The 15,517-nt window shown below is 39.3% G+C and overlaps 2 protein-coding genes across 7 annotated transcripts in view; both read right to left on the reverse strand.

Moving 5' to 3' along the window:
• Nucleotides 1-15,517, reverse strand: part of LOC121880197 (bifunctional peptidase and arginyl-hydroxylase JMJD5-like) — a 65,602-nt gene that overhangs the window by 33,206 nt on the left and 16,879 nt on the right. The window lies entirely within an intron of this gene.
• On the reverse strand, nucleotides 642-9,852 carry LOC121880198 (ceramide synthase 6-like). Of its 3 annotated transcripts, none has more exons than XM_042387354.1 (2): nucleotides 9,729-9,852; nucleotides 642-3,216 (listed from the first exon to the last, which is right to left on the reverse strand). In XM_042387354.1, coding segments are annotated over exons 1-2 (1,101 nt in total). In that variant the 5' UTR covers nucleotides 9,731-9,852; the 3' UTR covers nucleotides 642-2,117. The 3 variants fall into 3 exon arrangements, with proteins under 3 accessions (XP_042243288.1, XP_042243289.1, XP_042243290.1); XM_042387355.1 differs by having other exon boundaries at nucleotides 9,738-9,851; XM_042387356.1 differs by lacking the exon at nucleotides 9,729-9,852 and adding an exon at nucleotides 5,099-5,211.

Consider the following 15,517-nt stretch of genomic DNA (forward strand, 5'->3'; position numbering starts at 1 on the left):
TTTAGTCACCCCCCCCCCCACACACACACGAGAACTGGGTAAGGATATAGAAAAAATATTAATATTGTATTGTTGTCTTGAATAACAATACATCTTTTATGTCGATTTCAAAATACAGGTTGTCAAAAAATCTAACCCCATTTCAAAACTTAAATAAAGACTACAATATTACAGATGTTTCTATACTGTAATCACTGTAATGGATCAAGTACAGGAAATTACAGGTTCATTTTTCTTTATTTCAGAACCTTCAATGTTTACGAGTACAGTATTTTAAGACGTGCAGTAAAAAAGAAACAAAAATCAGTAGGAAAAAATAAGCGTCTGATCTTATGGTCTTAATTTATTGTGAAAAACATAAATGATTTTCAGCAATAGTCTTTTTTTTTCACTGATTTTTAGGTTCCTGTTTACTGTACGACCTAAAATATAGTAATAATAATAATAATAATAATAATAATAATAATAATAATAATAATAATAATAAACGACCCAGTGTTAGGCCCCAAAAACTCCAAATTATGTATTTTGGGGGCAAACTTTGACCCCTCTGTAAACTGACCACTTGGTTAATATATCTATCCACGGGAGATAAACAAAGCTAGTAGGAAGCAGTGTATAGACAGACACAGACACAGACACATGCTGAACAACTTTCTTTATTGATACAAACATTTGGGTAACAGAGTCTGGTCATGGGAAACAAAACTGACTGACTGACTGACTGTGATCCAGGCAGCCGACACGTTGAGGAAGTATGGTGACGACAAAGCGCTCCTAGAGGTTACATTAATCAGTTATGTTTCTTGGGAATAATTCACGACATACGATACAAGGTGGTGGAAGAATTCATCACCTGTACATCTACACTAATTAACAAGATAATTATTAACCTTGGTCTACCTGTACGGGAAATATTGGAAATGGTCACATAATCTGCACGTTTATTTTATATACAGTACATATTATTCCCAGTACAGTATTTACACTGTAAACAGAACGAGGTATATAACAATGTAGGTATAACCAGGTAGGTATAACCAGGTAGGTATAACCAGGTAGGTATAACAAAGAACAACTATACTGTATTTGTTATAACCTAAACTGCAGATACACAGGGACTTGTAGATCACCCTGTATTAATGAGAAGCAACAAGACACAATGCTCTAAGTCTAACAACGTTCTTTAAATGATATACAGTCAGCGTCCATGTAACTCACATGAGGTTAATGCACAGGTTAGGTTATGTATGCAACATGTACTGTACAGTCACCCAAAAGACCCTCTCTACTTGAGGTGATCGATGAATTTCAGAATGAACACTGACTCCTATTGTCTCGGTAGGGTTGTCAAAATCCTTCATCCGTTGTGTAATATGTTTTTTCAACACAATTTTGTATAGATAGTTTTTCGAGTGACTGTGCTGTACGGATGCTGATTGTATACAGTATATGTGAAATATATGGAATAATCACTTCACTCCACACTACACAACCTCACATAACAGTGTATCCAAAAAATATTAATATGTTAATCTGTGATAATAAACAACTTTCAAACCTGAGGTATTATTACACAACCATCACACGTCACGGTAACGAGTTGCTAGAGTCACGGTTACTGCCAGGTGACGTTAGGTTAAGTGGGTACGTTAGATTAGGTTAGGGTGGTTAATCTTCAGGTGAAACAAGCTGGGGTGTGTAATCTTCAGGTGATCATTTAAAAATTTACATATAAAATTTTGGCAATGACATACAACACAATGTCGCTGTGTACACGACATTCAGCTGCAAGACCTCGTTTTCCTGGACACTACCCCAGACAACACGGCTGCCCAAAGGTCTTCACTCAGACCCCCAGGATCAGTAGGTTGTTTTTATTATCGTTAATTAATTCACAGCCTCTTATTCCACACCAGATCGTACTATAAATAATATAAAGATAATAATGATTTCTCCAAGACTGTAGTGAAGACAGAAGGGTAGTGTTTTATCTCTCGGGGACTACAGGAAACAATAGAGGCACTTACGAGATAACGGGATGTAAACATTGCACATTTCTTTGGTTCTAGCGAGAGCTGAGAATGTAATTGTGAAAATAATTATTGAAGATAAACTTATAAATCCTTTTTCTGCGATTCTTCATCTTCCTCGTCGTCTTCTAACGAATAGTCAGTTGAGGAACGAACGTCCTCCATCTCATTATATCGTACCTTACGGACGACGATTCTGAGGATGAGGTAAGTCCAGCCTATGTGTATCAACAAGAGTAATAACAGCATGCCGTTGAAGATGTAGTACACAGGGTACCAGGCGCCGATGACCACGTGGGCCTGGAACAGTGTGCTCCTCAAGATCCAGATCGGGAAGAGGCCAGTCCTCGTTGTGAGCCACACCAACAAGAACACCACGAACAACTTGTCCATAATATCCTTTCGACCACACAACTTAAACATCTTGGCCAGAAGCATGGGGATGTCGGCACACTCATGCAGCACCAGCACCAATGATCCTAGTCGGGCAAAGTTACACACCCATGAACATGAAATGAGCAAGATGGTGAGTACATGATGCGCAAAAAGTTGAAGCGAATCCTTGCGTTGGTGTTGAATGGTGTGAGTGATGGTCATGCACCAGTAGTACCCGACAGCTATCATGTAGTACCACCAAATGTCCGCGTCAACATCGTGTTTGGGGAAGTTATACCAACAGTGACGGATGTCCCACAGCCAAGGTTTGTCCCAAAGGACCACCAAACCGAAGACACAATAAAGGGTGTAGTAGGTCGTCTCCCACGCCATATTAGAGAACTTGCCTAAATCTGTGGTGCGCGCTGATGATGCTCGCTGCCTCAGCCACCTTTCCACCTGCCGTTCCGTCCAACCTAAAGTATCTGCAGCTTTACGAACAGTTTCTTCTGGCGCTCGGCTACGATACTGGTGGAAGATGGCCTCCATAGTGACACTAGGTGGTGGTGGACGCGAGCGTATATCTTTCACACCCAGGGCCAAGCCGATAGGTGAGAAAACAAAAGGGGTGAGCACAAGGTAACGCAGCGCGATGAACAACGCGGCTATGACAAACGGGTAGGTCCATACATCGTAGAAGTTAGGGTAGGTGAACTGCTCATCCTGGGTAAGGGACTCCCAGGTATAGCCCGGGGGCAGCCATACATCCTCCGACCAGAACCATTTGCTGAAGTGTGTCAAGGCCATCCTAAAGGAGAGGTCCAACCAAGGTTACCACACGTCATCACACACACACACACACACACACACACACACACACACACACACACACACACACTACACTTCCATCATAATAATAACTTCTTTTTCTTATATCAATATATCCAATATTTTTCACATCAACTGCAGTTCTTGACTTATTATTATGAGAAGATATAAAATAAATGCATTACAACCCCGACTCCTCAGAGTTTGCGGGACACACACACACACACACACACACACACACACACACACACACACACACAAGTGGAGGACGAGACTAAGATACTGGACAACTCAACCACAATAAGCAACACCCACAAGCATCAACCACAACAAGCAACACCCACAAGTAACACCCACAAGCACCAACCACAACAAGCAACACCTACAAAGCAACACCCAAAGTAACACCCACAAGTAACACCCACAAGTAACACCACAACAAGCAACACCCACAAGTAACACCCACAACAAGCTACACCCACAACAAGTAAAACCCACAACAAGTAACACCCACAACAAGCAACACCCACAAGTAACACCCACAACAAGCAACACCCACAAGTAACACCCACAACAAGCAACAACAACCAAAAGCATCAACCACAACAATCTCTCCCTCATACATACATACATATGGACTGTTGACATACATACATACATACATACATACATACACACATACATACATACATGCATACATACATACATAGAACCATCATGTACAATTAAGATATACAGACAACAATTATTAAGATATACAGGGTGTCCATAAATGATTACCACAGTTTTTTAGGGTAATCATTTATGAACACCCTGTATATTCAGACAAACAGACAGACAGGCATACACTATAGGCCTACATATACCGGGTGGCTGGGAAGAGAGACACGCGGTACAAAAAGAAAGTGAAGCTACTGTGTCAGGCTTCACTTCACCTTATCACTTTATATGACATTTTAAGGACGATGATTTAAGCTGTAAATCTTTTAATGTCATCAGTCACAATGGGTCAAACTATCGCACTTAATGGTGATGTAAGTTGCACCATGGTGAAATGTGTGTGTGTGTGGGGAGGGGGGGGGTGTTTGTGTGTGTGTTTGTGTGTGTTTGTGGGTGTGTGTTTGTGGGTGTGTCCTCGACATGCTCATAGTGTGCAGAGCGATTATGCAACCCGTAATGTTTCAAAGTTGCTTCAAGCGTGAAACATTACGGTGGTACAGAGGCAGAGTGTTTGACCACCCACGGAATCAGATCACTTGAAGATTAACAACCTCACCTTATTTCATCTAATGCATAAACAACCTAATGCTATCTGGTTACCTTAGGTTAGGTTAGGTTAGAATAGATTAACCTTAGGGTGGTTTATCTTAAGGTGAAATAAGATGAGGGGGGGAAACCTTCAGGTGATCCAAAAATTCATTGGCGAAACACACACACACACACACACACACACACACACACACACACACACACACACACACACACACACACACACACACACACACACACACACACACACACACACACACACACACACACACACACACACACACACACACACACACACACACACACACACACACACACACACACACACACACACACACGCGCGCGCGCGCGTCGAATAAACTCAATCAATACTGCCAGAATTAATTACAAAGTCTGATCAATCAATTATACAAAAAAGTTTGTTATAACTTCACAAAATCACAGAAAGACAGACAGACATCCGCAGACCCAGAGATCCCCATGATGGAAGGACAAACGAATGGACGAACGTACTCACACGATTACCACAAACCTTGAGGTAACATTCAGAAGCTATTTACAAGTTACACAAAACAACATAATCTAGAATATACCTTTACACCAAGAGACCCAGAGTAGACCAACTCCTCCCAGTGACAGGGGGAACACAACAAGGTGAGCGGCGGGCGAGTTGGTGGAGCGCGAGGGGGCAGCACCAGGGGTACAGCATTGGGGGTGTTCCTGATAATATGATCCTCCCTCCCTGCCTCCCTCCCCTTCTTCCCAGAACGCCTGGTAGTACTATCATATCAACATCACTTCCTGACACCTCGCCTATACTCTACCACGTCATTCATGCCCTTAATAAAAGATAATAATAAATTGGACAAACGAGAGGATCGCCCGAAGAAAGCCCAGTTTATTTTACCTAATGAATAAGCTCCGTAACGCTACGTTGAGGTAAACCAGTCATGAACATATCACAACCAAGCTACAGTATACAGTACGTCTCATGGGTCGTTTACACACGTCTCATAAGTCGCGGAAAGTAATGCACTCGCTACACAGTTGACAAAGACAACACCCATATGATAGTCGATTAAATTCTTTCGCAAACTGATCAGTGTGTAGCATCTGGCTTTCTGTACACGGATATTAAACTGACTCTTTCCTCTCGTGTTAACTCCACTGTCAAGACTTCAGGCCACCTGGCTTATTGCATCATGAACTTTGTAATTACTACATTGAATAGGGGGTGCTTGAGGATTCTTGCTGTTTATCCATAATTTGCTGCTAGCCCACACTGATTAGTCTTCAATTAGGATATGACTCCCAATGTATACGAACCACTGTCCCGCATGGTAGTGAACAGTGACATCACCCACATGACTCTGACCTATATATACTACGAATGAATATGATGTATTTCTTTGTGTACGAACCTCTGTCCTGCGTGGCAGTGAACAGCGACATCAACCCACATGAATTTGACCTATATATACTGCTAATGAATAAGATCTATTCCTTTGTGTGTGAACCTCTGTCCTACGTGGCATTGAGAAGTGATACCACCCTCAGTATCAAGACCTGACTGAATTACTCAGATTAGGCAAACTGTACTCCAAGCTTTGCCAATAAATTTGTTAAACTAAAAAACTCTATTGTCTACATTGATTTCTTATCATTCCCTAACTTGAAAAACGGAGAACACTAATTTTCCTAAAGCGTGCGGCCATCAGGTTTACTCTATATACCAGAGGTTGTGTAATACGGTGAAGAAACTTTTTACAGTAAGTACAAGAGGCTCTCCACGGTGCAGGTAACTGAATGGCAGCTTCTATACGCGTATTAAAAAAAATCAACACACACCTTTCTGTAAAAGTTTGCAATATCTGTGAAACACATACAATAATTAGAAAGAATGGAAAACCCTCTAGCACACATCTACCAAACGACACGGTGCTATACTGTATCTAAATGGGAAAGCATTACAGGATAAAATGGGTTTCTACACTGTCTGATACTGACAAAGAAGAATAAAATTATCCACAGTAGATAAACTGACTCTCGACCTTTGAAGTGGCACCTCGTATCGATCCTCTTCCCGTCGCTCAGACCTGCGCGAACGCCACAAAAATTTCGAGTGAAGTGAATGACTTCCTTCCCGTGGCATCTAGTGTTTATACATACGGCAAGATGTTAAGAGTACACCAAATGGAACCTCCACCACCATCAAGCACACCTAAATGTGTACACATCTAATTGCTGAATGCGTACAGGCTCGTGTACAAAGAGGGAATCCATTCTTACCCCTGGCCGGGAATCGAACGCGGTAATCATTTGTTATGTAAATGCTCTACCACTGAGCATCAAGTAACGTCTTCAGTACACTTATGTTATAAAACATCTAAAAATATCACGGCATAAATGTAATTACATTTTTGTAAAACTATTTAAAGTGTATGATGATGGAATTCTACAATACAACAGTGCTTACGTGTAATACGTACCAACATTTTACTCAGCGTTATTCTGTCCCACAACGTAATTCTATGGCTACTAGACATGGTGCACTGGTTAACTCTTCCAGTAAACAGAGACGAAAATAACCGTATTAATGAAATTGAACCAATTCCCCACTGACGTCGCTAGTATCTTGGACACCCCAGTACAGTACTGTACCAGACTACGAGAGGCGACAGTCATGGACTCCACCACTGATGGCCGCAAGAGTCGCAATTTAAATCAGTGCAGGAAGTGATTCCAAGTACTGCTTTCTTTTAATATTAAAGTACCTCGGGGTACACGGGGATTTTTGTTTATCAAAAACAAGATTCCTCGCTGTCTAGGTACTCGAGGTAACGACTTAGTTGACAATTAAACGAGCACCGAGTACTGTATAAAGAACACGTGCAATAGCCTACCACCAACAGATCATGAACAAATAGGAAATTATTTTGCGGGGAAAACACCTAGATCTATGTAACACTTTCTCACCTGCTGCATGATACAGAGACATAACACAGTTACAGGATCATATGAGGTGGTGTAGGTAAGCTGAAGGGGAGGGCCCACTATACTACCTGATGCTGGGAGGTACAGTACTTATGTGTCGCGGTTGGAATTACACGGGGTCTATTGGCCCATACAAGGCAATCCAGTTTTCACCCAGCCCATATCACTCGCATATCTATTCATTATATATTTTAAACTTCCCAATAAGTTGGAGTAACGATGGTGTCCAGGCAACATAATGGTCATTCAATGTTTTATAATGTATATAATGTAAATAATTACTATCAGTTTATACCTGTTAGCGATGTTGGATCACCTGAAGCTCAGCCCTCCACAGCGAATTTCACCAGAAGATTGACCACCCTACAGCTACCTGGAGCTTTGGTTGGGCTAGATTATGTTAGGTTAGGTTACATTGGGATACAACAGTTTATGTTAACGTAGGGTAGGTTAGCATTAGGGCGATTAATTTTCAGGTGAAAGCTGAGGGAGGTCAATCACCAGGTGATCAAAGATACAATCGGTAACAGGGCCACCTATATAAACAATTATTGTCAATATACTTCATAAGAATTTTTTCGAGACACTGTACAGCTCAAGATGTTAAATATTCCTGAGACTTGCGAGCCATGTATTTGTTTCAACTACCTAGTTTCTGACCTCAGATAAATGACGATTTAAAAGGTTAACGTGACGAAGTAAGGTTGGCAGTGAGTGCACACGTCAGGTAAACGTTAGTAGCGTATGATAACGTAGAGATAAGCTTCCTGATAACGGCTCCCCCTCTCCTCTGGCCTCATGTGATAAGCGCTTACTAGCAATGACATCATCGTCTACAACATACATTCCTACTGTGAATTTATTGTAATCCTGCACCGTTCATTTGATACGTTCCCAGAACTATCTCTCTCTTTCCCTCACCCAAACGTTCCTTTAACTTGTGATGCTTCCCTCGTGCTGCCACCAATTCCTTTCCCTGAATCTATCTGTAGACGTGAGTGGGTAGATCTGGTTTGTGGAGGTGGGGTGAATTTATTAGAGCCTCCCCCCCACCGGTCATAAAGTCACAGGAAAAAAAAGTCACAGAAAAAAGTCACAATTTTGGCTAGGAAAAAAAGTCAATTAATTTATGGTGGCCGGTAATAAAGGTTGAGTTAGGTTAGGTTAGGTTAGGTTAGGTTACCATCAGTTCTGCATACTCCTTTACTGAAACTGATTGACACATTAACCTTAAAAAATATGAGAATTCGATAGTTAACTTTTCTTTTTTCCCGTGACTTTTTTTCCTGTGACTTTTTTGTGACTTTTTTTACCTGTGACTGTTTTACCTGGATTCCCCCCACCACCACCGCAATGTTCTTGTCCTGACAACATTATCATTAACAAACAGCACCCGCTTCCACCCCACGTTATTTACATCCACTTCTCTCCCTCTCTCTCACTACCTGGACAACCATCGCCGCTTTACCCTCTCCAGTATGTTCGTTTCTTGCTTATAGTCTTTAACCCTCGTGATCACATCTAGGCGCAACAGTAACAACTGCCTAATTAAAAGAACCATTGCTTGCTTGTTGCACCTAATGACAAGACCCTGTCAAGGTTTAAGATCATAAGATGCCCCACCTCGTCTCAGATTCAGGGTAAAAATTTAGATTGTGCGGTAAAAAGCTCGATGCCTTTCCATACCTGTACAACAAAATTACCCTGTACTGTATATGGAAACAAGAGACTTAAGAATAGAATGACGTATGGCAGGTAGAATTGGTTTATACCTCATTGGTACAGGAGCAGCCTTATCACACCTCATGCTGTATGAAAACCATATTAACCAAACTTTCAATAACTAACCAAAAACGTAGAAAATATACCGATTATATCAAGCATGTATGAGTTTCACATACACCACAGATGGAGAAGTTAAATCTGTTATAAAGCTATCGTGTTCACAACTCAGACATAATACTCAATGCACATAATTTCAAGTTATAAATAACTACCGGACCAAGACTAACAAAACTAGCAATTTACGTATGGCTAACTGAGGAGAGGAAGATATCAAAATACCAGCTCACAAAGACAGACTCAAAGACAAGTTAAATGCACAAACCACAAATTCGCCACCAAACAATTAAGCACCAACAATCAAGAAACTAGGCGTACAATCTAACTATAACACACAGTTACTAGAGGTACAGTACTGCCCAAATCACAAGCCAAAAGATACAGTACATTGCTTACCAATCTCTGTGATGGCTATAGACAGAGAAAAGACTGTGAATGGGAGTATGATCTTGGTGGGGCGACAGTGAACTGATTGTCCGTGCTCAGTGGAAAGATGGTTATGGAGATAATGACTACTCCCTCACTTATCACAGCCCATAAACTGATAACTGCCCTACACTTTTGAGGTCACATATACCTGTTACTGATAGAGAGGCACAGAGAGAGATTGTGTGGGGGGAAGAGGGGGGGAGATTGCTTCTTGTAAAAAATAATTTAAGGTAATTAAATTACCTACACATCACAAACATTTTTAAAGGGAAAATTACATTAGGGGCAGCATGGATAAGGTTATGGTGACCTTAATTCAAGCTTCCTGCAACAATTTCTTCCTTAAAAAAAACTGTTCAGTACAGTGTACAGGGTATTATAAAACTTGAATCATAATCAAACCAGGGTCAGATTATCCATTAGGCACCGTAGGCACTGTGTCAAGGGGGTCCAACAACATCGAAGCCTTCGGAGATACTCAATTTGACAGGGATCCTGCATAATGGGAACCAAATGCTGACCTTCACCAATACTTTGTTAAGTACCTACCTTCTCAGAATTTGAAAAATCAGGTTTAACTTCTGGGAATACAGTACCAGTATGGTAACAAGAAAAGCTATGCATGAGATTAATAATTTGAAAGGGTATTGGTCAATGGATAAAGTTGCAAGAGATTGGCTAGTACTGTACTGTGTATTCCCCATTAACTGGAGAAGTATACTGCTGTATGTGCAAACTTTTTTCACCAGGTATTCAGTTTCGGAAAATCAGCTCCAATGAGGTTTTGAAGACTGGATAAATGCCACTTCAAGAATTCAGTTACAAGAGTTCTCCAAGGATCACCTTAATTCAATAGCACATAGGACTGAACTGCAAACATATATTTTGTCTTTCCACAACTTCAGATTGATCTTAAATCAGGACAGCTTGTCAGTGAGGACAAAGTTGTGACCCCTAGATTGCATAGAAGCATTCAAGCAATTAATTCACCAAATAAATCAGTGAAGCAGGATACTCGGAACACCCATTTTGGTTCAGAGAACCTAGCAGCCCAACCATGTTTTATGAGTGAATCTAAAATCCAGGAGTAACTCAGCAGCTCTTGATTAAAAAAGGACACACAAACAGGACAATAAATGGAGATGAAACAAGGAGAGAGATACTTCCAAAATTGACACGTCATTAAAATACCCGTGTGACAAATAAAAGCAAGAGAAAACAAGATCCCCCATACATAGTTACACAAGTGTTTTAACAAAATCTATAACAAGCCAGCTGTCGTCATGTACCGGTCAATACCAAAATGATAACTAAAGTGAAGTGTTTGCAGCCTTGACGACAATAACGGCCTCACGATCAGTTGAACAGTCCGGTGACCATAATTTGGGTCGTAACCCATAGTCTAAAAACCACTGACCTATACAATACATATCTTGTGAATGTCAGGCAGAAGGCCATCAACACATCCAGTGGCAGCACTGACTAACACACCATAAATAACACAAACTGTATCTCCAATAAATGTTCATACAGGTACAGTATTTCCATATTCAGTTTACACACTGAATATGTATTCACTGTACCTTACACATTTTTTTTCCTTTTATTGTTAAATAAATAAAAATAAAAATGTAAAAAACACTTGGCAGTACTGTATACCATTGCATCCTAAGGTGCCACCGGTGGTAGGGTTATGGGCGAATTGTAATGAGGAGGAAGAAGTATAGGTAGTCTTTCAAGTGCTCATAGGTTAGACCTAACCCTATCCTGCACATGTGGTTACTCGAGAGGCTTGAAATAAAATCTATATATTTTACAATAAGACATTTATTAGAGAATCTACGAGACCAAAAATTAATTCTACCCCATTTTCAAATTGTTTTATTGGTAATTCACAAAATATTTCACGATATAATGACATGAAGATTAAATGCAATAATTTTTTCACTTGGTTGACATTCACAAGTAACAGTATACAGTACTGATAGTAATTGTTTCCTGGGAGGTGGGTAACACATATACTGAAGTACATTAATGGACTAAAGTTGTACAAAGACACACATACACAGTATAATCCCCTGCTAATGTGCTATTGCTCCATAGCCTTTTTTGCTACGGTGCAATTTTGGAAATAAATTCAACTTGTGTCTAGAATACCCAAGATTGCTCAGAGAACTAGTAAGTGCACCACACAATCTGTCAGGTACACTCTAACAGGCAAGGTTTGAATAGTACAGTACAGTACATGTTTCATCAGTCACTAGTCTGCCTTCTTTTAGTTCTTTCAATCATTGTTCTCCAGTTGTTATTATACAGTACAAGTGAATGCCTTATTCCCATATCAGTTGTCACGATGCCATCTACCCGTGGCCAGAAAAATATGGCTGGTACCCTAGCACCCCCTACAGGTACTGTTCATGGCAGAAGATGCACTCATTTCTCCCTAACCCTCCATATACCACACTAATCATTTGCTTATAAGCATGATAGTGATTAATGTACACCAACAACTTATTTCTATAAACACCCCCTGTTCAATGCACAAGATTTTTTTTTTATTATATATACTGAGCATTTACCAATCAAATTTTCAAAATTTATCAAAAATTAAAAACAGGAAGTTGAATTCAAATAATTAGTTTACTGGATTTAGTTATGTTTATTGTAGAACTACATAAATAATAAAAGGGCCAAATAAACACACAAATTAACATCACTGATACACTAAAAAGTAAGCCCCACTCTCAAAGGACCACCACCATCACTCAACCAGTCGTCAGAGTACTGGACAGGAACTCGCCACAAACTAACAGACTGAACCATCAATACCATCATCTTGCAACATAAAGCCTGTAGTACTGCAGTGTTCATTATGTAGGAAGGATTAGTTTCTTTTCCACAAAATATCAATGTTTTTCAACCTTGATTTGCAATTACTGTACAGGTATTTATTTCTGGTTTGCTTTGTTTTTAATAAATCTCTGTAGCGTACCTCATACATTAACAAGGGATTACTGTGTACAGTATGAGTACTGTATTGTACTACAGTGCACAGTAATGAAATTCTAATGTATATCTTCATACAATAATTTGTCATGTATATTAACTCCAAAAAAAAATCAATTGAACAAAATTTGAAAAAACATGTAAACCTGCTTTAAAACTAATACGTAATTAACAAATGTCAATACAGTACTGTAGTATAAGTACTCAAATTATTGCATGTTTTTTTTTTTTACAGAAGTCAACAAAACATCAGCTTCCAAATAGCAGGTGGAGAAAAAGGTGAACACGTACAACTTATGTCATTACTCTGCTGCTGAAATTCCTTATATGGAAAATCAACAACATACAAAATACAGCACAAAATTTGTCTTCCCCTGTCTTGTAAACAAAATTTTTTACAATCCTCACATTTTCTAAATGCATTATGGCACATACAGTGCAGTATTACTTGTTTACCCATTTTGCTATATTTTACTTCACTTTGAAAACCTAGACAAAATCTTATTAATCTCCGAGTGATGGTCCAAGAGTTTTCTACACCACTCCAATACTGCACAGTGCCAGAAGACAAACCATTACATTTCACATTTCAACCTATTTCACTTATTTGAGGCCCTAAAGTACGATGCTTCCAGTGACAGTAAATCTAATAAGAATGTTGAAGTTACTGAAGATTGTGAATCCTAATTATTATATTGCCAGGTACAATATGTTCAAAGCATTTTATAGATAAACCAGACTTTTGAAGCACTTGATATTATTAAAACATGTGTACCCTGTAAGGTGTTGTGTAGCTTTTAAAACTTATTCTAGTCTCTTTATCATATCACAAAAGATAAACAAAAAATATTACATTCATAAAAAAAATAAAGTGTCATTTACAATATTATGGCAATATGGGGAAGAAAGAGGCGATTTTAAAAGTTGATGAGCAGTGCATGAGAAAAGGCTGTGGAAATGTGGTTGCTGCTAATGAAATAAAGAATTCTTTGAGAAAATATTACATTCATTTGCTGAGGGACAGGGGCAGTCTAGAAGCAGTAGATCCAGTACAGGAACCATGCCCAAGGATTGCAAGAGAATGGAAGAAGTAAGAAATTGACAAAATGAAGAATGGAAAAGTTCCTAGTAAGCACTGGATTACTGTACAGTATTTGCAGAAATGCCTCAGATGATGCTGGTATGACGGTGGTGACTTAGTTGGCGAATGCAATTCTGGTGGAATGTGTTTCTGCTGACTGGATGAAGAGTGATTGTGAATATTGTACTGTACTTAAAATAAAATGCTGATGCACCTGAATGTGGAAACTACATGGGCCTGAAGTAGTTACATTCAGTTATGAAATTTATAAGAGTGATTAAAAAATTAAAAAGGGAAAGAGAGGACATTAATGAAATGCAGTTTGGATTCATGCCAAAAGGGGACTGAAGACATTATTTATGGCCAGGAAACTACAAGACAAATATTCAGAGAAAAGAAACCTGGGCAGTTAAAGAGAATGGTAAACAAAGGCTTGAGCAAGTTGAAATGACAATGGCGAAATGGATGTGTAATGTAAAATTCAGAGATAGAAAACCCTATACAGTACATTGGTCAGATCCTGTGTAAGGCAGACTGAGATGGTTTGGGCACATAGAAAGAAAGGAGGAGACCAATTGGACAGAGGTGCAAAAGTTTGAATATGGTGCGGAGACGAGTTAAGATTGGGCCATGAAGGATACAGGAAGAGACTATGATAAATGACACCAGAGATAAGAACCTGATGAGAGGCTGCAAGGGACCATACAGCTTGGAGGGCTGTCATCAGGTAATTACAGCAAACCCACACAAGTGTAGAAAATGGCCTCATCTATATTTCTTTGTGACACATTGTGCAGGTTTTGTGCATGTGTGTGAGAGCTAAAGTATAAGTATGTGTGTTACACTTTATGTCCACAAGTGTGTGATTATATAAATACTGGCAGACTGTATATGTTTTACAGTACTGTATTGTGCTTGTTAATGCATGTGCATGTACAGTACTAAACTGTATGTTAATCTTTGCTAGTAATTTTTGTACATCTGCACTCACTGCATGTGTACACATCTAAGAATGCATATGTGTTAAGTTTTGTCAGTGCCTGTACTGTACTATAGAGTATGTGTACACACATGAATCATGTAGTTCAGTAGTATTGGAATTTGAGTGTATACAGAAAACATTTCTTGGCCTCAAGGAAGTCAATTAAAGTTCTTGATCACATAAGACCAAATTACAATACATACAAATATTTGGTAATTAGACTCTACATTGTTTTCCTCACTGAAAATTCCTGTACATAAAAGCTTAAACAGGCTTACATGGATCTGAAAAATGAAAACGGTCTTTCTAAAAACAAAAAATTTTGATCTCAATATGTATGAATATTGTTTCATTACAGTAAGCGAAGAGCAATGCATTTCAAGAATTTTGTGCACCAATACAGTACCGCAGAACTATTGGTTTATCAATTAAATCTGGAATCATAAGGAGACCAAACCTCACACCAATTAATTAACTTGGACCTTCCCAGGATGTGTAAATACTGTAGTGCTAAACACAGTCCACTCTCCCCTGGCTACAAAATATATAATTGGTCCACTAGTATCTGAGGCACCATTGGTTATCCTGGGAAATGCTTAAATCTTGCTATATTCTTTATTCTCTTTTTTCTTTTTCTTTTTTGTTTTTTTGTTTTTTTTTGGGGGGGGGGGATTCTGA

This window comes from Homarus americanus, unplaced genomic scaffold, assembly GCF_018991925.1.
Source record: "Homarus americanus isolate GMGI-L3 unplaced genomic scaffold, GMGI_Hamer_2.0 scaffold30108, whole genome shotgun sequence".
Lineage (NCBI taxonomy): Eukaryota > Metazoa > Arthropoda > Malacostraca > Decapoda > Nephropidae > Homarus > Homarus americanus.